This window comes from Cibotium barometz, chromosome 45, assembly GCF_041138505.1.
Source record: "Cibotium barometz isolate CiBa-2024 chromosome 45, ASM4113850v1, whole genome shotgun sequence".
Classification (NCBI taxonomy): domain Eukaryota; kingdom Viridiplantae; phylum Streptophyta; class Polypodiopsida; order Cyatheales; family Cibotiaceae; genus Cibotium; species Cibotium barometz.
In genome coordinates, this window is record NC_141090.1 from 42,328,795 (window position 1) to 42,354,043 (window position 25,249).

Below are 25,249 nucleotides of genomic sequence, written 5' to 3' on the forward strand. Positions count from 1 at the left end.
CATGATGAATCCAAAGTGTGCCAAGAAGGTAAATGAAGAGAGAGATAACTGCAAAAGGCATGATTCATTACACACGTCACTAGCATTGACTGGATTTTCCCAAAAGTGGTGCTCCCAAAAGCAAACTAAATGCCCAAACAATTAAAGATCCCTTTCCACTCCGATTTATTGACACGATCGTAGATGCAATCGCAAGGCATGAGATGTATAGCTTTATGGATTGTTATAGTGGATACAATCAACTTTGTATAGCATTGTGAAGGACCAAGAAGAGACCACATTCATAAGAAAATGGGGTGCCTTCATGTATAATTCCATGTTGTTTGGGTTGTACAATGCTTCTGCTACCTTTCAAAGATGCATGATGGAGTCCTCTGCAGAATTCATGATAATCTTCCTGAATGACTTTGCAACCTTCTCTAAAATCATCAAACATTTGAGGTGCTTGAGAGGAATCTTTGAGAGATGCAAGGAAATGAGAGTCAAGAATCTACCACTGCCCTTACAATTGTGTTTTTTGCATATATCTCTAAGCAGGGAATTCAGACATAGTAGGAAAAAAAATCAAGGCTTTCAAGAAAATGTGGAGGAAAAGCATGTGCATGTATATATACGTGTGAGCCCTCTTGTGCACATGAACTTTGTCACCGACATCACCATGACACCCTTCTGCAGGCTATTGTACAATTGAATGCCCTAACCCTTACTATACAGACATGCTATGTGCAAATAGCCTATACGAACTAGGAAAAAACCCCAAATCTACTTTCTGGAAGATTGAGTCACCCTAAAATCAGTAAAACAAGTGGTTATATAAATTCATTGTCAAAAACATCCTTCTCATGGCCCCTATCATCTTCATGGCCATGTGTAGAGTGGAGGCTACCCATATATATATAAGCTGTACGTGCTTTGGATATAGCCTTGGTCATTTCATTGGGATAGTTTCCACACCTCAAATGGACCACAATGCCTCTTTGGCTTCAAGCCTTATTTATGCTACGCACTAGGTGCTTCTAGATATCATCAGAACCGTTCTTTGACAAAATCCATGGGAGTTTGGAGATTGCTCTAGGCTACCTTTCTCTTGGCCACTGCTCGGGCCTTGACAAGATCTCATGAGAGATTTGCAAATTGAAGACATGCTTATATGTTTCATGGAATTCATGGCTTCACGAGTGTCCTATGATATGTCCTTTTGAGACTTTGTTCTTGGTATTATAGATAACCTAGCTTGTTCCATGTGTGGAAACAAGAGAGCCCCCAAAGCTTATAACCAATAAATACTCCTCCATAATGACATAAATTCCAAGGGGAGTGCCAACCATTCCAATCCCAATGTGGTGTCAGATTCTCATGTGTGCATGTGGTTTTAAGTGGATAGATTGTGTGCCTTTATTTTAATTCTTTAATCACATCAATAGTTGTGTGAATCCTCAGCTTGGTTACAGTTCCATACACCTGCAAGGTAGCAACCTTGGAAAAAGGCAAGCTCATTTGCCCATGAAGGGGCATGACTTTACCTTGTTACTAAGTTCTGAATGCACTCCAATAATGATATGGTTTACCTTGCATGAAGATCATACTTATCCAACATACGTGTGCATGTTTTGTTGAATTTTCAAACTATCAAAACAACCAGAACATGTGCTTGCTACATTCTCTTCAATGTGAAGTATGTTTTGCATGTCAATACCTTGTACCAGATCAATGTAACAGAAGACTTCAACTTAAGGACATCAAAATCCCTTCCTGGCTTTTCAAAGGACTGCCTTGCAAAATCAGAGGCCTCATAGGCTGTTCAAAAGAAGAAAAAAAAGGATGTTCGAAAAAAAACACAGTATAATGAGAGGCAACATCAAGTGTAGATGTTCAGTATCCACAATGAAGGTTATGGGGTAAAGCACCTATGATAATCACCAGCCAACTTGGTGACTTCGTGATTTGAATATGCACTGAAGAGTAATGGCCAGGAATGTTTTAAAAAAAATTCACACATTTTGGATATGCAGAAAAAGGTGTCTGATATGGAAAAAGCACCTACGGATGGTGGAATGGATTAAATATTAGTAGGATCTACTCAACGGAGAAGGAAAAAAACTTCTACACACCTACTCAGACATTTACAACTCCAATTCCAAGGTGGAGAAGGATACTACATGACTTGATCTTCATACTACCTCAAAAATGGTTCAGCATACAATGGGTGAAACTATGATATTAAAATAAAAAGATGCCGGGCTACTGAATCATTTCTAATATACCCAGTGCTGCATGAACTATCAGGAGTGCACAAGAACAAATTCATCCTGTAGCAACTCCAATGAGCATGCCATAAAAAACAATTGGGTCTACAGCCTTGACATTTTGGGTATATAGCCTTGACACGAGAAGTGATCCGAACACTCAATTCATCCCCATTTGACAATTGCAGAACCCCACGTAAGACCAGCTCCAAAACCTGCTGTTGCTAAAATATGTCCAGGTTTAACCTTGCCACTTCTGACCGCTTCATCAAGGGCCAAAGGGATTGATGCAGCACTCGTATTACCATAATTAGCTAAGTTTGAAATGACCCGCTCCGGAGGGATTTGTAACCTCTCTGCAACTGCATCTAAAATCCTCTGATTAGCCTGCAAAAACGAGTAAAATGAGACCAGACCCTGAGGCAAAAAATGCACTTGCATGCTTTGCTTTGAAGTTCAGCTCTTCAGTCTTGCACCTGATGAAGTAGCAGCCAATCGAGATTATGTCCACCAAGGCCTGCTTCTTCCAAAGCTGCTTCTATAGCTTGGGGGACATATCGTACTGCAAATCTAAACACTTCTTTCCCATTCATCTGCAGACAACCAGGTGACGGGCTTGATGGTAGAAAAGCAGCACCATTCGACTTGCCTCCATCTCCGTCAGATACTGCATTTGCGCCTATGATTGCATGGAGGTGTCTGCAACAGAAATACAGGCCAGGACTTTTAGGAACAGAGGCAGCCAGCACGCGCATTAATAAAGTCCAAGTCACGCTCCAGAAAGTATATTTTGACACAACCAACAACATGAGACCAGAGCATACTTTTGCCCATGTCCATCACTATGGAAGTCGAAGCCAAGCAGACTATCTTGGTCATCACTGGCTGCCTGCCCAAAACCACCAAAATCAGCTTAGCATACCAAGATAATGGAGCCAGCCTCCTGATTGATAGTTATGCAAGAATTATGACATGAGCCCAAGTAGTTTGCGCCATACCTGTAGAACCAAAGCACCAGCAGCATCCCCGAATAAGATGCATGTCCCTCTATCGGTCCAATCTACGTATCTAGATAAAGCATCTGCACCTACTATAAGTACATTGTGAAAACCACCCCCTGCCAAATGCAAAAGCCTTCCTTGTTAGATTTGCCACACATTCCAGGTCACAAGGACCCAAAGTACCCATTGTAAACTAACCTTTGATATATCGAGTTCCGGTAATAAGCCCTAGTACAAACCCACTACAAGCTGCTGTAATATCAAAGGCCAAAGCCTTAGAACATCCTAGCTCTCGTTGAATCTGAAAAGATTAGGCACCCATTGCATGAGTAAAAATAGAATGTGCTTATATACATGTTCACATTCAATAGGTCTCCTTGCTTCCTCCAAACATTACAAACCCTGTGTTTTTCAGAATGTACAGGACTTTTTAGAATAAAAAGAGAACTGAAATTTTTTGAGATACCTGTGGAGCACTTCCAAACAGATCATCTGGACTGGACGTGCACAAAAGCAGCAAATCAATATCTTCTGCCTTTACGCTGGCCATTTCAAGAGCTTTTCGTGATGACTCCACAGCCAAGCTAGTGATCGTCTCCCCATCTGTGCCACCACAAAAAGAGAAGCATTTAAGGCACAATCACAATAATTTCCTAGCAGTACATGCAAGCCAGTACAGTAGGAACTATGCTTTTCCATGTGTGCCACTGGCCACAATTGTGTGGTAAGGATATTGGGAATAGCGATAACACCAATTCATGTTTGGTACATAGTGGCACTGAAATGCATTTGAAAGGTTCAAAAACGTTTCGATTGAAATGCGTCTCAGGCATGAAAAGTTTCGGATGAAACCTTGTTTCTTCAAGTGGGGGCAGATATTTCCTAAATTTGGACAAAATAGAGGGGAGATTTTTTTTTTAATGACATTTTAGGATGAAAATTTATTGTAGCTCATAAATTTGGAATAGATTTGCACAAAACCATAGTTAATCGAAAAATTTGGAGGAAACTAGAAATTTAAGACAAATTCAAGATACCTTTGAAGAAAAAATCCAATTTAAAGCAAAAGCAAGGGAAACATGAAATTGAGGCAAGACTTGGACAAATATGAAAAACAAAATCTAGGAAGTAACTAAGAGGCAGACACAAATTTGGGCAAGTTTGGAAGAAGACCTAAATTTGGGTGAAAAGTTAACAATTTAGGGTTGTCAATTTCAAGGAGACTGTGAACTTTGGAAAATTTCTGTTTAGGGCAGGGAGCCAAAAATTAAGGGCGAATTTGGAAAAAAACCCTAACTCTACGGTGAAATTGAAGAGAAATTCGAGCAAACCAACAAGTTGGGGTGCCACTTAACATGAAATCAAAAATTTAGGGCAAATTTATGGATAATCTTAAAAATGGAGTTATTTACAAATGGCACTACACCTAAAATGCAAAATTGTTATGACTACTACTCTAAAAAATTTGCTATTTTTTTACACACGCATTTCCTGCACTGTTTCGGATTCTCAGCACTAAAACATTACCACTTTGAGCATTTCAAAAACAATTTTGTTTCCGAATTGAAAACTTTTTGTACCACGATGGTTTGATGTAATCTTTCATGCTGGGAAAAGTGAACTCTTGTTTGCATTGTTTGCTTTATGGTGTGAAACTTTACATACTAATTTGTTATATACATATATATGTATATATATACATTCATACCTATGTATGCATGCATATATATGTGTATACATACGTGTGTGTGTGTATATATATATATATATATATATATATATATATATATATATACATATATGATGTCATCTAATGTCCGACATACAAGCACACACAAGAGTCCCAAACTACTACTCTATATTATGTACAAGAAAGAAGTAATACAACTTGACCTCAATACCCAAAAACTCCCAAATCTTTCATGTCAAACTTCCTTTTGAGAAGACTTTTCACATGCTCAATCTCTTCCAAGTTGTCACCCCCAACAATAAGATCGTCTACATAGATGGTGATGATCACAATACCCTTATCACTCTTGTGCACATACAAAGAGTGATCTTAATCTGCCATATGAAAACCAATAGTGACAAGATACTCAACAATCTTGGCATGCCATGCTCATGGAGCTTGCTTCAGCCCATACAAGGCCTTCAAAGCTTACATACATACTCTGGGTGACTTGTATCCTCAAAACCAGGTGGCTCATCCATATACACTTCTTCTTGCAAGTCACCATGCAAGAACGCATTTTTTACATCCATCTGATGTAAAAACCAGCCTTTAACTACAGCCACCACAATCACAACTCTCACAATTGCCATCTTTGCAACTAGGACAAATTCAAGTACAAGATGTGGCAAAGAATGAAGATGTCAAAAAATCACAGCCCTATGACCTATTGCACACTTATGACTAGCTCTTTGCCCACAGAGAAATGCTGTGTGAAGTCCAACACTCAAAAAGCAGATGCACATGACGATTTGGCTACCCACGTATAAATATGCACCAATGCTTCTAGTCAGTCAATAGTATTGCTGCCGGCCACCACCCAACTGCCACGTTATCAATGCCACATGGCAGTGTCACACACGATGTCCGACTTTGCCTATCGCGGTTGCTATCTAATGTCCGATTGTGTCCTGCATACTCGTAGGTGTGTCACATTCTCCCCTACTCGCATTACAACTCTCCTCAGCCACACGGTGTCCATATGAAGTGTCCTTCCATAAAAGGAAAAGAGCCGAGCAAAGCTCATCCAGGATACCCAAGATCCCGAACACTATGAGACCACTTTGCGTCCATTGGGAAGACTCACATTCCGTCCTCGGCCGCGTAAGCACAAAGACATGCCAAGAAACATGCGGAGGACCAACTTCCATTGAATCAAGCACTTTCTACCTGTCCATGACTAAACACTCCAAATCGGTTATCAATTCACCATGTTTCTGCAAATGCTCCCAGTGGTTCTTCAATTCACGCTCGTAATCCACGGGAATAAATTGTTGGGATTCAGAGTTTTGTATGTGCATATCCATCACTGTACGTGTACCCATCATGTACGTGTACCCCTGTTTGTGTCTGTGTGTGAACAGGCCCTAAAAGGTTTATTGTTCTTGTGTATGTGAACACTCACTTACGCGTGTAGGTGAGTAAGTGTGTGTGAACCCACTCTTGGAGTGGTTAGAATAAATATCTAGATTCTAGATATTATACCTCTTTGACATAAGCAGTGATGTCATTCAGATGAGCCTCTAAGGCTATAAAAGCATCGTACTTGGTGAAGCTTTAACAATCACATCAATCAGTATCATTGAGCCATGCAACACACATCTCTCTCTCTCTATCACCACACATGCACATCATGGCTCTCAATAAACCACCTTAGAGATGTACCTGTGCGATTGAGAACAACATAAACTCTTCAAGACCGCCTTGCGACAGTCATCCCAGCCTCCCCCCCCCCCTCTACATCTCCCTCGGCTCTAGCTGCACCGGAACCCCCTCCTCCTCCCCCCTCTACCTCTCCAGAGCACTCCCGCCGGCCCTCGGCTATGCCAAACCCAGAGCGGAGACAACCAGCGAGCTAGGTCTGCCGTTTGATCCATCATTTTTCGGAGTTGGTAGAGATGCATCTCAAGCCCCTGTAGAAGCAAACACAACACTCTAAATTGTCAAGTAGGACAATCAAAACAGGGTGGCCGGATCAGTCCAACCTTACGGTGTTTCTGCAAGTCAAGGTCAGTCCCAGTTCTTCAGGGCACCATTGCTGCCTCTCTAGTGCAGGCTCTCCCTGCGGAGTCGCCAAGCTGCCCCCCCCAAGGTGCCGGGGCAAACAATTGATCACAGCTTCTTCCGGTGTCTCCCCGTCGAAGGCACTGGCATATTCAAGGAGATGGTGGCTCCCATTCGCATGTGTGTGGTACTTTTATCAATCCAGACACTTCACCTGTCATGTGCACAGTGTGTATCTATCGTGTGCTACACGCACACAAGACTAGCTTCGAGGTTGGGGAAGCTTCGAGCTAGGCAGGCTGATTGACGAGCTGAGTTAGGGATAGACTAACGGGCGGGCACCCAAGTGTGGACGCCCGATGACCGGCCAAGAGCCTATAAAAGGGTGGCCAAGGTTAGTCATTAGTGATATAGAGTCTCGCGTGTCTTTGTGAGAGCTCTATGGTCAGGAGCTTGGATCTAGTGCAGACGTGCACCTGCTTCATGCAGCCAAGGCCAGCAGTCAGCCTCGAGGCCTGCAAGGGTAGCTTCGTGGCAGTATGGGACGTCACGAGGTAGAGATTGGTCGGTACATCCATCTAGTTAGCTCAGCTCGTGGCTCGGTGGGGACAGCCAAGACTTGTGGGCTTGCCTACGGCTGTCAAGGTTGGGAGGTGAGTCAGGCCTACACCCCCGTCATGTTTGTTTGGTTTGTTGCAGGTTTCGAGTCTTGTACCAAGAGCGTTCTACGAGGTGATCCTTTGGGGATTTGACAGTGGTATCAGAGCAAGCCTCGAGAACAAGCAAGTCGGCAGGTAGAAAAAAAAGAGGTCAAAGAAAAGGTACGAGTTCAAGTAGACTGCTGTTTTTTCGTGCACACTGCTGTTTTTTCAGATTTCAGCATGTTATTTTTGCATTGTTGGAACCCGTGTTGGGGATTTTGGTCTTGTAAAGGGTTGTCTTGCTAAGCAAGAAGAGGGGTTATTTTTTTAATTTTTATTTTAAAGAAAAGCCTGTCGGCTGTGCGAATCCGTAAGAAAGAGAGAAGAGGAGAGTAGAACTCATTGGACTGTGTGATTCAACGAGGAAAAGCTATCGCAAGCATGTGGGTTGGCTGTGCATGCATGTCGGCTATGTAAGCTGCGCAGACCATATGAGGGAACATGGCAGTCGAGAATCCCCACGAATCAATCGACGACGAGTTCGTGAGAAGCATCGCTGCAAGTCGGCGATTGAATTCATGAAAGGCACGTCGAACGAACCGCCTTTCGGACTAGGTATGGCCATTATGAGTTTCTCGTATCACCTTTTGGGTTAACCAATGCTTCAGCCACTTTCCAGCAAATGATGAACAATCTTTTTCGTGAACATTTGGGAAAATTTGTGGTTGTGTTCCTGGATGATATTTTAGTATATAGTCGTACTCTTGAGGATCACGTTAGACACCTCACGATTGTCTTAACTATTTTAAGACAGAACCGACTGTATGCTAAATTAAGTAAATATGAGTTTTTTATGACAAAAATCATTTACTTGGGACACAAGATCACTAGAGACGGGTTAAGCATTGACTATGACCGAATTCAGAAGGTTTTGGCTTGGCCTATACCGCAGACTGTGAAACAACTTCGTTCTTTTCTTTGTTTTGTTGTTTTTCTTCGGAGATCTGTGCGGGAGTACTCTTAGCTCACACTACCGATGACCGACTTGTTGAAAGGTCGTGGACGTAAGTCGAATCAGCCTATCACTTGGAATAATGATCTGGATATGGCCTTCAGACTTTTGAAAGATAAAGTCATGGAAGCACCTATCTTAGCACTAGACATGTTGCTTTCGAGAGTAAAAAGCAGGACGACACTCAATCTCATTGGCCAACCCTTGAGAAGGAGCTTTATGCTGTCATTCACACTCTTAAGGTTTGGAGATATTATTTATATGGCTCCAAGTTTGTGGTATTAACTGATCATCAGTCAATCAAGTATGTGTGTGATGCGGCTGATTTGAGAGGAAGGAAAGCTCGATGGGCTGAATTAATGCAAGATTTTGATTTTGAGATTCGTTATAGAAAAGGGTCCATGAATAGTGTTGCAGATCCGCTTAGTCGAATTAGAGAGGTGAATACTTTGTCGTTCACCGAGATTTCTACTGATTTATTTTAGTCATTGAGAGGGCTTTGCAGGACTGATAGTTATTTTGGTCCATTTTGGCAGAGGAGCTCATTGATTAACCAAGACTCGATGACTGAGCAGCCTACCATTCAAGCTGCAGGAGGCCAGTGGATAATTCGAAATGGTTTACTATTCCGTAATGACAAAATTTGTGTACCACAGAACCCAGACATTAGGTCCAAGATTCTTAAGGAGTGTCACGACGCCCCTTCTGCTAGACACCTTGGGGTACATAGGACATTAGCTTTAGTGAAATATACTTTTTATTGGCCAAAGATGAAAGGGTATGTAGAAGATGTCCTCAAGTGTCAAGTTTGTCAAGCAAATAAAGCTGAACGCTTTAGACAGGCTGGGATGTTGCATCCCTTGCAAATCCCGAGTAATAAATGGGAAAGTATTTCCATGGATTTTATTAGTGGATTGCCAAGAACACGTCAAGGCCACGATTCTATTTGGGTTGTGGTGGATCGCTTGACAAAAATGGCTAGATTTTTACCAACACGGAAGACCATTACAGAGCTACGCAATTAGCAAGGCAATTTATCGAGCAATTGTTTAGACTGTATGGGTTACCACAGGACATAGTCAGTGATAGGGACTACAAGTGACTTTTGGAGGCTTGTTTTTGAAAAGTTGGAAACGACTTTGAATTTGAGTTCCTCATATCATCCTCAATCTTATGGCCAGACTGAAAGAGTGAATCAGATTTTGGAGGATATGCTTTGAGAATATGTATCCAAAAGGCAGAGTTCATGGGAGGATTATCTTCCTATGTTAGAATTTGCATATAACAGTACTAAGCATACGAGTACAGGTTTTAGTCCTTTTATGCTTATGTATGGTTTTCAACCTAGATCACCTGTCACAACGGGATTTTCAGAACTTCAGCATGATGCTACACGTAGCTGTCAAATCCCCATAGGATCTCCTCGTAGAATGCTCTTGGTACAAGACTCTAAACCTGCAAACAACCAAACAAACATGACGGGGGTGCAGGCCTGACTCACCTCCCAACCTTGACAGCCGTGGGCAAGCCCACAAGTCTTGGCTGATGGACGTACCGACCAATCTCTACCTCGTGACGTCCCATACTGCCACGAAGCTACCCTTGCGGGCCTCAGGGGAGTATGTCATGTGCACAGTGTGTATCTACCGTGTGCTACACGCACACAAGACTAGCTTCGAGATTGGGGAAGCTTGGAGCTAGGCAGCCTGATTGACGAGCTGAGTTAGGGATAGACTAACGGGCGGGCACCCAATTATGGACGGACGGGCACCCAAGTGTGGACGCCCGATGACCGGCCAAGAGCCTATAAAAGGGTGGCCAAGGTTAGTCATTAGTGATATAAAGTCTCGCGTATCTTTGTGAGAGCTCTATGGTCAGGAGCCTGGATCTAGTGCAGACGTGCACTTGCTTCATGCAGCCAAGGCCGGCAGCAGTCTCGAGGCCCGCAAGGGTAGCTTCGTGGCGGTATGGGACGTCACGAGGTAGAGATTGGTCGGTACATCCATCTAGTTAGCTCAGCTCGTGGCTCGATGGGGACAGCCAAGACTTGTGGGCTTGCCCACGGCTGTCAAGGTTGGGAGGTGAGTCAGGCCTGCACCCCCGTCATGTTTGTTTGGTTTGTTGCAGGTTTCGAGTCTTGTACAAGGAGCGTTCTACGAGGTGATCCTTTGGGGATTTGACACCACCCCAAAGAGTGGCCCGATGATCTTCTCCTTCCCCTTGGGTGCAACACAGGGAACGGACTAGAACATAGAGTCCGCGTCCACCACTATTCAGGGTCAGGCCATAGAGCTCTCGCATCATCTACACGACCTGCGTATCGCTGATGTGCTTACCCACCTTTAACCTTCCCAAAGAGTGGCCCGATGATCTTCTCCTTCCCCTTGGGTGCAACACAGGGAACGGACTAGAACATAGAGTCCGCGTCCACCACTATTCAGGGTCAGGCCACAGAGCTCTCGCATCATCTACACGACCTGCGTATCGCTGATGTGCTTACCCACCTTTAACCTTTGGCTCGGATGGAGTTGGGTGGCTTGGGCCTTCGGGATCACGCAGGGGAGATGGCGTCCTCTAGCCTAGAGGTGCTTCTTTTTGTATTTCATGTTTCAGTGGCAGTATACTTGCACTGTGACAGGTGGAGTCCAGAGTATGCATAATGCATACTCTTAAGGCTCGAACAGAGTGGCTACATATGGAAGCCAGGATTTGTGCCCATCTAGCACAGCTTTGCCCCTCATGATTGACAGTCATTACTCTCCATCGAAACCCATGCCCAAGACTCTTCGAGTGGAGGGCAGTTCAAACAATTCCGCTTCCCACCGATCTTAGATATGCAAATTGTTTCATGGAACATCCAAGGTTTGGGAGGCCCACAGTGCTTACAAAGGTGTGGTGTCCTTAGAGAGGAGCTCCACAGAGCGGCCGTTGTTTGAACTTGACGGATCCATTGATATTCTTTTCATTCAGGAGCACCATACATGCCACTGTGGGAAGATCTTGCAAGGCAAGAGTCACACCTCTGGTCCCACTCTTTTGGCCTCTATCGGACACAAGGTGGTGTATGCATTTCCATTAGTGACAATGGTCGACTCATCCACCATTGTCACTAGACGTGCTTAGAGGGTGACCGTCAGGATTGGAGAGGACATTGTGGGCTTCCTGAATGTATACACGCTGAACGCTGCAGTGGGCAAAGCCACCTTCTGGAGTACAGTTCGTCAATCCCTGCCATAGGCAGATTTTAGGTGTATGGGGGGGAGATTTTAACATGTTTGAGTCGGCAGAGGATAGACTTGGTGGTGGGATGGCTACAATTTCAGTTGCAGAGTACTCGACTTGGGAGGAGTTGATTCTAGCTCTCAGGGGACAGGACCCTTAGCATCTGCCAAAGTTTGGACATAGTACCGGAATCTATGTTTTTCAAGATCCAACAAGAGAAGTATAGGCCCTAACCTATCTAGATTAGATTGATTTTATGCAAATGAGTGGACTTGCGGTCATGGTGGCATGATTGGTATTTTGATTGGCACTACTTTCTCTGATCATGCACCAAGTATTCTCTCCCTGGAGGCAAGACAAACACTTGAGCACCCAGATTCCATATAGCCTCATCCAGGACCCTGAGATTTGCCAGCAAGATAGAGAGAGGGGATTTGGGAGAGGCTAGATTTTCACTCAAGAGCGGCCGCAGGCGCCTTGGATGCAGACCTTGGAGAGATTAGCAATCTATTACAGGAGGCAACACAAAGCAGATTGGCTAGCTTCTGAGACCAAGAAAGGAGCATTCACAGGGATCTTGCTTCTCTACAGCGGCTTTAAGAGAGTGCACTAGATAGCCCGTGGATTGAGAGCCAGCTGGCTACCGCCCGTACAGAGCTCACATCCATCAAGGAGTGGCGGGTGAATTACAGATATCATGCCAGAGGCGAGAGATAGGGTCACTGGAGAGTTCTCTAAGATTGTAGGCCCATGCAGGCAGAGGGTATCCGCAGAGTACGAGGCTAGGATGGACCCATTGTTACAGACCCCCCTCATGTGAGAGCCATCACCAGATTTCTTCAAGAGCACCCTATGAGAAGGGTGCCCCCATTTCCTCACAGGTGTTGGATGCTTGTGAGCGGGTTTGGCGGCAAATACGAGAGAGGTAGTCCCGTACTCTCTCCAAACTTTCCTCTTGACCCCTTCACATCGGAGGAGTTGGCAGAGGCTATGCCGGCACTACCTAGGAGCAAATGCCGGGGGGGGGGGGGGGGGGGGGGGGGGGGGGGGGATGGGCTTCTTGTCTCATTATTTCTTCATCACTGGGATCTCATGGAAGGCGGCCTCACTGCTGCCTTCAACGAGATGATGGTTACGAGATCCATGCCGAAGAGGCTGTCTGAGGGTTTGATACACTTGATTCGCAACAAGGAGGGTGGTGACAGACGAGATTCAACAATGGAGACCCATCACCCTCTTAGGGACAGCCTACAAAATTCTAGCCAATGCCATCAACCGAAGAGTACGATTCATGGTACACAAACGAGCTTCATTCAAGATCGAAGTATTCTAGACAACATCTTCACCTTTTGGGAGGTAACCGTGTCAGCCAAGATGCATCAGCAAGATCTAATTGATAATATGCTTCTTGATTTCGAGAGAGTCTATGACAGTAGATTGGGGCTTTCTGGAGGGGACGATGAGTAGGATGGATTTACCGGAGGAGTGGGTCCGAGGTGTAAAGGGACTCAACTTGACTTCTCACAACCAAGTTCTTTTTCAGGAAGCTAGAGGTGACAGATCTCCGCTTTCTCAATCAGTCCGACGACGGGGGTGCCCTCTAGCACCCTATCTCTTCTTGTTTGTCGCCAAGGCCATGAGCAATTTTCTTTCCATCTAGGACACCGGGCTCCAAGGACTGCGTCTTCCCATCTGAGCACAGGAGGAGCTGCTAGATTTTGAGTTCATCGATGATACGGTAGAATCAGGGGACGAGGGGAACCTCCAAAGATTTGTAGAGGCGATTGAGACTTTCTGTCGTGCATCCAGAGCATAGATCAATTGGCACTAGTCATCGCCAGCCCTGACTTCACGTCCAGTTGAGGCTTTTCAATGGGTCCCGAGGGGCACTCCAGTGCGTTATCTTGGATGCCAAGTTGGCATCGACATCTCCCCGGAGTAGCAACTAGCCCCTCTTCTTCTGAGCTTTCGGAAGAAATTGCTATGCTGGAGTTCTGCCAGGCCTTCCTTAGCTGGCTAGGTTGTGGTGGTGAACCACATTCTTCTCGCCACCATGTGGTACATCACCTCTTGCTAGTCTTTCTCCCGGGTCTGTATTGGTCAAGTTCAATGTTTGATCAAGAACTTTCTTTGGGCTTGCACTGACGCGAGACCTGCCCAGGCTGAGGTGGCCTAGAGAGTGATCATTTGGCCGCAACGCAGAGGGGGCGTGGGCATCATCTATTCGAGGTCTTCTTTCGAGTGGTGAGCCTTGGAAGGATTTCCTCCTAGCTAGGATCTACGCCCGCACCTCGATCCTAGGGGAACCTTGGCCTTAGCGCACAAGATGGATTTTCGTAGAGATGCGGGCACATGGCTTTATCCCAACATTTGAGGACAGATTTGCAGCCAGTCTTTTGTGTGCTTGGGATCATCTTAGGCCAACCCTGTAGCAGTCAGCTCCAGCAGCTCCGGTAGCCGCTGAGCTAGAATCTCATGGTTCATCTGCCTACTGGTCACATGCTCATGGCTCGCCCGCACGTATCGTGGGGAGCCTTGAGTATGGGCCCTGCTAGGTCACTTGGAGATGGGCTTGCATTCACACAACTGCCCCAGAGGCTCAGGAGAGAGGCCTTATTAGGATTCGGAGCAGAGATTGGCTGAGCCACAACATTGACTCCTCCATCCCTCCGGAGTGGCTGTTATACAGGATTGAGTATTTTACCTCTTTGTCTTAAGCATTGTTAATTATGTTTTAAGCATGTTCAAGCATTCACTAATCATGTTTAATCCAGTAAATGCATCTGTACATGTGTGTGGATTCAGATACATGTTTGGTGTGTGTGTACATGTGTGCATGCTCATATGTTTGTGCATATGCATGTATATGTGTGTTTCTCTTATCTTGTTGCAAGAGCATCAGCTGAGGCATCTTGTGGGTTAGCTCTGCAAGTACCATCAGGTACAGGTGCAGCAGGCGATGGCACGTGTACAGGCGCTATCGTATGGTTGGCTGCAGCAGGCGATGGCACGTGTACAGGTGATTGGCTGCACTGCAGCGCCTGGAGCCAAGCGCAGGCAGCAAGCAAGCGAAGCGCGGCATGGGCAGCGTGGGCAGCCACCAGCAGCAGCGCAGCATGGATAGCGTGGGCAGCCACTAGCAGCATAGCAGGCGGCAGCAAAACATGCGCAAGAATGAAAGTGCCGAGCAGCGAAAAGCAAGAGCGAAAGCGCCAGACAAAAGCGCATGTATTTATTTATTTATTTATTTTAATTTTTTTTTAAAAGAGAAAAAAAAGAAAAAAAGAAGAAAAAAAGAGAGAAAAAAAGAAAAGCTACTCGATGGCTTTTGGGTAAAAGCCCCTCTAGTAGATTTTTCCAAGGGAGGAAAAGCTATGCTTTTCCCCAAATTTGTATAAATAAGAGGCCAAGGCCCTTGTATTCAACAACACACATCTTGGGTGAAAGTTTGAAGGAAATCTCCTCCCCGTGGATCAAGGAGGAATTTTCCTGGGAGTTGTGCAAGGGCTACGCCGACTTTGAATTATAAATAAATACCTACGGGGGCGCCACGCTTTGGGGCCAATTGGTCTCTTGTGCAGGAGCACTCTAGCTCCATTTAAATATTTTCTTTTCTTCCAAATTTATTTCAGTTCATAAAGTGATTAAAGTGTGTATACCGCCCGTCAAGTTTCTGAAGGCCAGTTTCAAGGTTCCATTGCCGGGATTTCATCGTCAACTTTTTCAAGAGGGCGAGCCTGTGGTCAACACATTTAATCTTATGGCTGGAACTAGTGCAGAGATGAAGGATTTATCTTCGGAAGAGGACGACTACTACTTCGATGAAGACGAGGAAAGTGAGCAAGAAATACCTTCCGATATGCCAGAACTTGAAGATGATGATGCCACCTATGAAGCAAAGATGCAAAGTTTGATGGAGGAATTAATGGAACTCGCAAAGGACTCACGTTTTCCACGAAACTTCAAAGCTGATTCCAAACCACGGAGGCAGGGGTCTGAGAAGAAAGTTAAGCCTCAACATTCGACTCCCATCCACCCAAACTTTCAGCCATACCCTGATTTTTCTTCCTCTTTTCCCCCACCTATCCATGGAAACCCTTTCAATACTTCTCATCCTGGTTACTTTGGTGGAGGCTCTGTTTTTCATTCCATGACGGGTGTACCCAACATGGACATGACTGGGAGCTATGGTATGCAACCAGGTATGCATGGAGGTATGTATGGAGGTATGCCAAGAGGTATGTATGGAACTTATGGTGGTGGTGGTGGTGGAATTGCTTTTGGTATGCCTGGTATGGGAGGTGGTATGATGGGCATGGGATCTAATGTTGTGGGCAATTCTTTTCTCAAACCACATCCCTATAATAATCTTGTTCAAGGCGAGAAGCCAAAAGATTATAAAGAGGGTGGTGCTGCAGTAAAGTTTGATACTTTTAGTGGTGCAAAGGACCGTTTGAAGGCCCTCACCTTCATTCAACAATTTGATGCGGCGTTTTCTGGTGGTAATTTCGCAGAGGCATCTAAGGTACGAAAGACAGCTTCTTTCCTCAAGGGTAATGCTCTTCAATGGTGGTCGACACTTCTTCATCAAGGGATAGCACCTAGCACTTGGGTGGAATTCAAGCAAATCTTCTCTTCCTTATGGTTGACACCGACTTTTGAAGTGGATGTTATGACAGCTTGGCATCGATTGGATTCCAGAGATTGTAATAATTTGGAAGAATATAACAAGAAATTTTGGGATGCTCTACTACCAGTCACATCCTTTAGGCCCGTGTCATTGGTTGAGCAGATAGAGACTTATTGCTATGGGTTACCCAAGGAGCTTCGAGATTATTGCATCAAAACAAAGGTCATTAATATGACTCAGATGATAGAAAATGCTCAGACTGGATATGCCATGCTTACTGGTCAGATGTCACGATTCAAGGATCAACGTCTCTTCTCCAAGAAAGCATCAAAGGAGTCGAAAGAGACCAAGAACACTGAACCACGAGAGAAGGGGCAATCCAAGAAGAGAAAATTTCAGCCCTTACCTCAAAGGACAGATGAAGAAAGGAAAGAGCTTATAGCTGGCAACAAATGTTTCTCCTGTGGAGAAGCAGGGCATCGGTATTATAGGTGTCCGAAGAGAGCACCTAAAAACGCAGATGATTCACAGGAAGAGCCTAAAGCAAAGAAACTGAAATCGTCTGCTGGACTAGTACCTGAATTGATAGGGATGAAGCAAGGGGATGCATCTTCAGAGTTATGTAGAGCATGGGGAAGACTTCGAGATCAGGAGGTTTTGATCTTTTTCGATTCTGGGGCTCGTGCAAACTTCATCACCCCCGAAGCTTGCAGCAAAGTTGGGCATCAAACCAGAGGAGATGGGTGTATTACATGAAGCTACTTTGGCTTGTTCTGGACACTCGGTTGAGGTTACTCCGATCATTGGGAAACTGCGTCTCAGTGTGCAGACTTACACGGATAGAGAGGATAACTTCTTCATTATGCCTTTGGAGGGTTGTGATGTGTTGTTGGGTATGCCTTGGTGCCATAAGGTTAAAGCGGTGGTAGATACTTTCAACAGAAAAATCTCTCACTAATAAGAATAAGGAACACACTCTTGATGTAAAGCTTAAAGGGGAATCTATTCCTGTTGTATCGGCCTCGGCCATTTCTCGTCTAATAAAGAAACCTATTTCTGTTTACTTATTGTTTGTTAAAGAGAATCACGATACCACGGATTCTAACTTATCTGAGTTGGATAAGGAAAGATTGGATTTTCTCAAAGGTTTTCAAGATTGTTTTTCAGAGGCTTGGCCGGGGGAATTACCGCCTGCCAGGCCTGAGGATAATGGGCTTGATTTGATTCCTGGAAGTTCACCACCGAATAAGCCACCCTATAGGGTGAGTGCAGCCCAACAAGAAGAGATTATGAGCCAAGTGCGTGATCTGTTGGACAAAGGGTTGATTCAGCCAAGTTCTTCGCCCTATTGTTCACCAGTGCTTTTGGTACAAAGAAAGATGGTTCTTGATGGATGTGCATTGATTACAGAGCACTAAACAAGAATACCATCAAGAACAGATTCCCTATACCTCGAATCGATGATATTTTGGATCGGTTACAGGAAGCAGCTTACTTCAATCGCATTGATCTGAAGAGTGGATATCATCAAATTCGCATCAGGCCAGAAGATGTGCACAAGACAGCTTTCAAGACAACTTTTGGACTCTGAGTTTTTGGTCATGCCTTTTGGTCTTACGAATGCCCGAGCGACTTTTAACAAATGACGGATCGAATTTTTCGACCCCACCGTGCTTTTGTGGGCACTTTCTTTGATGATATGATTGTGTTTTCTCACTCAGAGAAGGAGTATCGGGAGCATTTGACCAGAGTCTTTGAGGAACTCAGAAAGCATAGGTTGGTTGTCAATGAAAAGAAAAACTGCTATTTTCGTTGCAACGGGTTTACTGCTCAACAACGAAAATAGCAGCGATATTTCGTTGTTCCGTAGTGAAATATTGCTATTATTTCGCTGCTATGTTTTTTGCTCAGCAGCAACTGATATTTTCGCTGCTGGAGCAGTGAACGCTCTGCACAGCTAAAAAAGAGCTAGGACAGACTAGGGAGTCTACACAAGACTCCCCAGTCTGCCGCCCCAGCTCTTTAAAAAAAAATTTAAAACAGAGTCATAGTTTTAGATTTGTAACACAAACACAAATACAAGAAACACATACATTGTGGAGAATGCAATTGAGCCCAAAAAGTTATCATATTTCGTAAATTGTTGGCCTTTAGCCATATATACATAAAGTTTTACAAAAAACGTATGAAGAGGTGGGTGTCCTGTTGAAATTCATGGATCAAGCTCCCTAATGACAATCAACTATCTAATCCTAATCTAATCCTACACTAATGACAACACTAATCTAAGGTGGATAAAAATAAACAATACTCATGGGGTGATGAGTGTGTGCTAATTAATTTAGACTCAAGCTCAGTTAGGTTACAAGATGGAAACTTGTACTCATAAAAAAGACTTGAGATGTTGTGCTTGTATTCCAATGCTTGAAATGTCCTCCTTTTATATGAGGAGAGTACAACAAAGCTATGATACCTCATGTGGGATAACTTGGCTAGGTGACAAGAGTGAATTCTTCATGCAAGAGATTCACTTTCTTGGGCACATAGTGTCTAAGGATGGTGTAAGGATGGATCCAGCAAAAGTCGAAGCGATAAAGAATTAGCCGGATTTGCAGACCATACATGATGTGAGAAGTTTCTTAGGACTTTGTTCATATTACAGGAGGTTTATCCGATTCTTTGCAGAGATTGCTTCACTTTTACATCACCTGACCAAGAAAGATGTAAAATTCCGATGGACAGTAAAAGAAGCGGAGGTTTTCAACAAGCTTAAGGAAAAGCTAACCACTGGTCCAGTTTTGGTTTTTACCAGATCTTTTGATGATATGCGAGAACAGTACGCTAATGACTCAGATTTTGAGTGGATTTTTGATCGTTTGACCAAAGGAGAGCGAGTTGATCATTATTCTCTCAAGGAAGGATTCCTAATGATGCATGACAAATTGTGTCACATCTCAGCTGAGGCAGAAGGTTTTGACAGAATGCCATGCTCCGCCTTATACAGGCCATCGTGGTATTGAGGCTACAATGAAGGCTTTGGAGGCATTCTTTTATTGGCCTGCTATGCGCAGGGATGCTGATACTTTTGTTCATGATTGTATCATTTGTCAGAAGGTGAAGTACGTCAAGTTTCTGAAGGCCGGTTTCAGTGGCTAGCCCCGAGATTGGACCTGTCATCATTTGGTCCCTTCACTAGTCTTGACCAGTGTTTCACACACTGAGCGAAACCAAGGTGTGAATCGGGATTTTCCACAAAAGAAAGCTACAACATTTTACTGGCATGGATTGGCGTGAAAGATGGCCATACAGAATGAGTAGCATAGGATTTTATTCATCAAAGTGACTTACAATATTTATTAGTCAGTGTGTTCACATATCATTAATGATGGGCTGGACATATTATTGTTTTTGGGCTTGGACAGGTGGACAAAAGGAGGCGCCTAGATGAAACTTGGACATCAAGCCAAGAAAAGCATAAAAGTTGACATTTTGGGCAAAAACTTGGAGTACAAGCCAAGGAAAGCATAAAGTTGATATTTTTGGGCTAAAACTTGGAGTACAAGCCAAGAAAAGCTAAAAAGTTGATATTTTTGGGCAAGCTCAGCTATTTTGGGCAAAAAGGGAAAAGTGTTGCAAATATAGCAACTTGACTTTATAAAAGGAAGGCTTTGGGGCAATTTTGAGGTAGGCACATCTCCCTCTGGAGTTCTCTCTCTCTCTCTCTCTCTCCTCACCTGGGCGACTGCAGATTTTCTCTCTCCTCTCTCTAGTGTTGGGCGTACAGCAGGTTTCTAGGCTACTTTCAACTGGTCGACTCCTCCTAGGGAAGCCATAGAGCTGGTCGACTCCTCCTAGGGCAGCCATAGAGCTGGTCGACTTCTTCTAGGGCAGCTAGATGGTTGGTCGATTCCTCTCAGAGCCTATCAAGGCTGGTCGACCTGTTTTTGGAGCTATTTGTGCACTGATTGAGGGGATGATCTGAGAGCTCCTCTGGGGCTGATTTATGGCGCAGTTTTGGGGCTGATTTGGCATGGAATTTGGAGCTGTTTTGGGCTCCATACCGGGCTGTTTTATGGACAATTTATGGGCTGTTTTATGGATACTTTATGGGCTGTTTTATGGACAGTCTCTGGGCTGATTATGGGACTGTTTTGAGACAGTTTATCGGATGGCTTTTTGGAGCTATGTTTTGTCTTGGTTCTGGATAGATATCCAGGCAAGAGATTTGTGTTGATGCTTTGTGAAAAATCCAGTGCTGTATGCACCGGCACCTTGGTATCTTGTAAAAGCTTCTATGTGAATAAAGAAGTTCTTACAGGGGACCGGCCGTTCCGGCTCAGTGCGGTGTTATTGTATTATTTATGGTTCTTCCACTGTGTTATCATGTTTTGTCTCTGGTATTTGAAGTGTTGGTCTTCCTTCCAACAATGAGAAAGAGAAAAGATTAGAAGTGGGGACTACCCTAACCAACAGTTTTGCTATTGAGCTTATGAAGCAGTCATGAGCATGAGCAATAGACAGCTTGGTCTAAGGATTTATGGATTCACAGATTTTATCCTCGGAATATGGAGTTGGTTTTATGTGCCCGTGTCTAGCACTTTTTCCATATGGATTATTGTGAATTATAAATCAAGCTTATGAGTAAGCTATATGGAGATATATCTCAAGATATCTTATGTGTATGCTGAGGAGATATTTCTTTTGGCTTCATGACGAGCCTGGCAAAGATAAAAGCTAAGTATACTTTGAATTTTGCAAAGTTGCTGCTTTTTGCAATTTATTATAAGTGTTTTAGACATTTAACCCCTGTATGCATGTACAAGGAGAATTGTGTGTTGTTTGTTTGCCTTGAATTGTTTCAGATGAACATTATGGTTGAAAAGCCTGGTTTACATGGTTTTTCATATGGACATAACCAAAGACTATGGACTGAGTTTTTGGTTCCTTTTTACTGGGATGGAGTATGTTTTTGGCTCCCTTTATTTGGGATGCAGTGGATTTCCGGAATTTATGGATATCTTATGGATCGAGGATTTATCTATGGATTTCTTTTATCGGCCGAAACGCCTGGAAAACTATTGGCGGCCGAAACGCCTGGAAAACTATCTGTCTCGCAAACATGTTTTTGGAGAACCAAGAAATTTATGCCTGTGACTTATTCTTATCTTATCTTTTCTACACTTAAGCCCCTCTCTCCTTCCAGGTCTGTGATTAGGATACCGCCACGGAGTGCACATGGTAGAGTGAACTTGAGCCCACCTCTCCTCCTAGGGGTGTGGTTGGAGTACCAACACAGAGTGCATGTGGTAAGAGTGAACTTGAGCCCATCTCTCCTCCAAAGTGTATGTTCTGGGTACCGACATGGAGTGCATGTGGTAGAGTGGACATGACGCCTTATTGGCTGAGGACTTATGTCTACGCCAAGGGTCATGTGATCTGGATTCACTCATGGAAGGGTGGTAGCCCTGGTGATTGATGACATGAACTCATGGAAGGGCAGTTGCCCTGGTGAGTAAAGCCTCGTGGAAGGGGAAACCCTGGAGAGCATGTTCATTCATGGAAGGGTAGTAGCCCTGGTGAGTGACTTCTTTTTATTAACTCATGAAAGGGCAGTTGCCCTGGCGAGTGAAGCCTCGTGGAAGGGGAAACCTTGGCAAGCATGTTCATTCATGGAAGGGTAGTAACCTTGGTGAGTGAATTCTTTTTGTGAACTCATGGAAGGGTAGTTGCCCTGGTGAGTGAAGCCTCGTGGAAGGGGAAACCTTAGCGAGCATGTATGGTTTCATGGAAGGGTTATTGCCCTGGTGAACCATATGGCTCGGCCATGCGTATGGATCATAGGGGTGGTGCCCTTATGCAGTCCAATGACATGGCAAGATGTTTTGTGGCGATGTATGCTGCTTCTTTATTTTTGCAAGTACTTAAAGCTACTTATGGAATTATGGATATTTGAGACACAATTGGCTCTTGTGCCTGTGTCTATTGATTATCTGGTTTATGGATTTATGGATATTTGGGACACAATTGGCTCTTGTGTCAATGTCTAGTTATTATCCGGCTTATGGAATTATGGATTTTTGGGACACAGATGACTATTATCAGAGTTGTTGACTCAGGATATGGATAAAGTTTCTTTTTTGATATGGTTGGCTCTTGTGCCCATATCTGACTTTAGATCGTGGATCTGATTGGCAGTGCATCTGCTACATTTGAAGGATATCTCAGTGGTATCAGGTTTTATTCAGCTACGGACAACTGCTTTATAAGACGGAGGGATGTCATCATTTGGTTCCTTCACCAATCTTGACCAGTGTTTCACACACTGAGCGGAACCAAGGTGTGAATGGGGATTTTCCACAAAAGAAAGCTACAACATTTTACTGGCATGGTTTGGCTTGAAAGATGGCCATATAGCATGAGCAACATGGGATTTTATTCATCAAAGTGACTTATAATATTTATAAGTCGGTGTGTTCACATATCATTAATGATGGGCTGGACATATTATTGTTTTTGGGCTTGGACAGGTGAACAAAAGGAGGTGCCTAGATGAAACTTGGGCATCAAGCCAGGAAAAGCATAAAAGTTGATATTTTGCCAAGGAAAGCATAAAGTTAATATTTTTGGGCTAAAACTTGGAGTACAAGCCAAGAAAAGCTAAAAAGTTGATATTTTTGGGCAAGCTCAGCTATTTTGGGCAAAAAGGGAAAAGTGCTGCAAATATAGCAACTTGACTTTATAAAAGGAAGGCTTTGGGGCAGTTTTGAGGCAAGCGCATCTCCCTCTGGAGTTTTCTCTCTCTCCTCACCTGGGTGACTGCAGATTTTCTCTCTGCTCTGCTGGCGTTGGCCGTACAGCAGATTTCTGGGCAGTCAAGGGGGTAGAGATGGAAATCGCACCTGAATTTTTATCAGTCAGTGTAACACCTAAAACTGTGGCAAAATCTTCAAAATCTGCTGTAGTATTACACCTAGAATACAATCGTATGAGCCCATATATTAAAGGCTCTGAGGTCATATGCTCCGGCTCCCCCTTTCCACACCCAGTCAATCATAAGAGGAGGTGACTCTCTATAGTAACCCCACAAGCAAGGTTGTCTCTCCAGTTTAGCAGGTCTTTGACAAGCATCAGAGTTCTGAGTATGGTGAGTAACAGCCGGAAAAATGGATGCTATGTGGAGTGATTTAAAGTCACAAGAAAATGAATTAGCTAGCAAAACACTTACTAAAGAGTACGAGTGGATAGTGTGAGCTAGCAAAACGCATTAATAACCATCATAAAACTCCCAAGGCAGTAGCCATCACAAGAGATGCCTTCTTTTTCTGCCGATGGCAGGGATAGTTTTGAAGGCCAGGATTGCCCAAGGTATGTCAAAAAGGTTGCTTGGAAGTGAATTTTTTTCGAGAATGCTTGGAAGTGAATTGGAAACGTTACTTCCGGTTCTGCACAAGGCATGAGAAACAGAGGTTCGAGAGGCTTAAGGCGGGGGTTCAAAAACTGAATTTTCATAGCTATTACTTTTCAAAACCAACATACTCAATGCATGCAAGATAAGACTTTGACCACAGACTAAGAGGATGTGGAAGAACTGCATAGCTCCTGAAAGGCTTGATAGAAGTTCTTGTGTGTATGGGACCTGTGTGTAGATGCATGTGCTCTGTGGATGTGTGTGGCGGGGCCAAGCATGCTACATGCGTGTGTGTGGTGTGTGCATGCACCCCAGTATGTGTGCGCGCGCATGCACACTTATTACCAAACGGATTTACATGCCTGACAGAACTCTCCGATTGCGAATCCCTGTCCGCACAGAAATCCATTCGTCATTGGTGTCCACAATCTTTGAGAGATCATCGTTGGAGAGGACACGCTTTGGAATGGCAGAGCCGCAACCGATGAGCTTGGAGCCTCTTCCTACAATTCTGCAGAGGGAGTGAGCCCATCAGAAACCAAAATCCAAGCATGTAATAGAGGTGCCAAAATGCATGGGAACTAAAATGGCATCATGCTGCACCATTTGATGTAAATGCTTCAATGCTTTTGAATAAACGTTATCCAGTGCAACAGTGAAACGCATGCAAAAGCTCGTTTTCGACAAAATGCAGATTGCATGTGAGCGAAGACGATCTGAAGGGGGGACGAAACCTTTCATCGCTGCGTTTCAGAAAACTAAGAGGGGAGAGGGAAAGGTCCCATGATTTCTCAGAAAGTTGAGAAATGTTTCTCAGAAAGGTAAGGAAATTACCTTCGAGGCAACTGCGGCGGGGCTGAGAGGCCAGGGAGATCTTCGGCAACTTCTGTTATGGAGCATTTCACCAGAAAGGGGCTTCTTCTGCAGCGCGCAGCTCTAAGAGAGAAGAAAAGCTCGTGCGATTCGGTGAAGCGAAGGGGATGGGAGCAAGAAGACGAAGGAGGAGGAGGAAGTGAGCAGAGCGCCATAGAAGACGAAGAAGAATCTTGGAAGCGTGGAGATGATGAAGGAGGAGGAGGAGGAAAACATGCCATAGTTATAGCTGCAGAGCTCGCGAGCACAACAGGAAGCTCTGATGTGTTTTTTGCAGCTACGTAGCGATGGTGGAAGGAAGCGATGGCGATGTTGATGTCAAATCCTAAAACCGGGGTGGGGCCATGGCGATGGAGGAGGAGGAGGAGGAGGGACAAACAGGAAGCATAGGGGAGAGCGGGGCTGGCGAGCCATTCGAAGCGTTTTCCACGACCATCGCCATAGCCTTTAAGCTTGTGAGCAAAATGAGGGAAGACAGATGGA

General features: G+C 44.3%; 2 protein-coding genes across 2 annotated transcripts; one reads left to right on the forward strand and one right to left on the reverse strand.

The window, feature by feature from the left end:
- Window positions 1–2,151: 2,151 nt before the first annotated feature.
- LOC147612781 (beta-ketoacyl-[acyl-carrier-protein] synthase III A, chloroplastic-like) lies at window positions 2,152–25,249 on the reverse strand. Its single transcript, XM_086783392.1, has 8 exons — window positions 24,728–25,249; window positions 24,256–24,404; window positions 3,714–3,850; window positions 3,446–3,548; window positions 3,245–3,363; window positions 3,071–3,135; window positions 2,723–2,945; window positions 2,152–2,633 (listed from the first exon to the last, which is right to left on the reverse strand). The coding sequence occupies exons 1-8, from the start codon at window positions 24,985–24,987 to the stop codon at window positions 2,412–2,414; spliced, it is 1,278 nt and encodes a 425-aa protein (XP_086639518.1). The 5' UTR covers window positions 24,988–25,249; the 3' UTR covers window positions 2,152–2,411.
- Window positions 15,510–17,241, forward strand: LOC147612782 (uncharacterized). Its single transcript, XM_086782871.1, has one exon. It carries the CDS (start codon window positions 15,616–15,618, stop codon window positions 17,239–17,241), a length of 1,626 nt encoding a protein of 541 aa, XP_086638997.1. The 5' UTR covers window positions 15,510–15,615.

Coding starts and splice junctions, on each gene's coding strand:
- LOC147612781 (XM_086783392.1), bottom strand. CDS start 24,987: ATGGCATGTTTTCCTCCTCCTCCTCCTTCATCATCTCCACGCTTCCAA. Junction 3,364..3,445: donor CGGAACTCGATATATCAAAG/GTTAGTTTACAA, acceptor TGCATTTGGCAG/GGGGTGGTTTTCACAATGTA. Junction 2,634..2,722: donor ATTGGCTGCTACTTCATCAG/GTGCAAGACTGA, acceptor TCGTTTTTGCAG/GCTAATCAGAGGATTTTAGA.
- LOC147612782 (XM_086782871.1), top strand. CDS start 15,616: ATGGCTGGAACTAGTGCAGAGATGAAGGATTTATCTTCGGAAGAGGAC.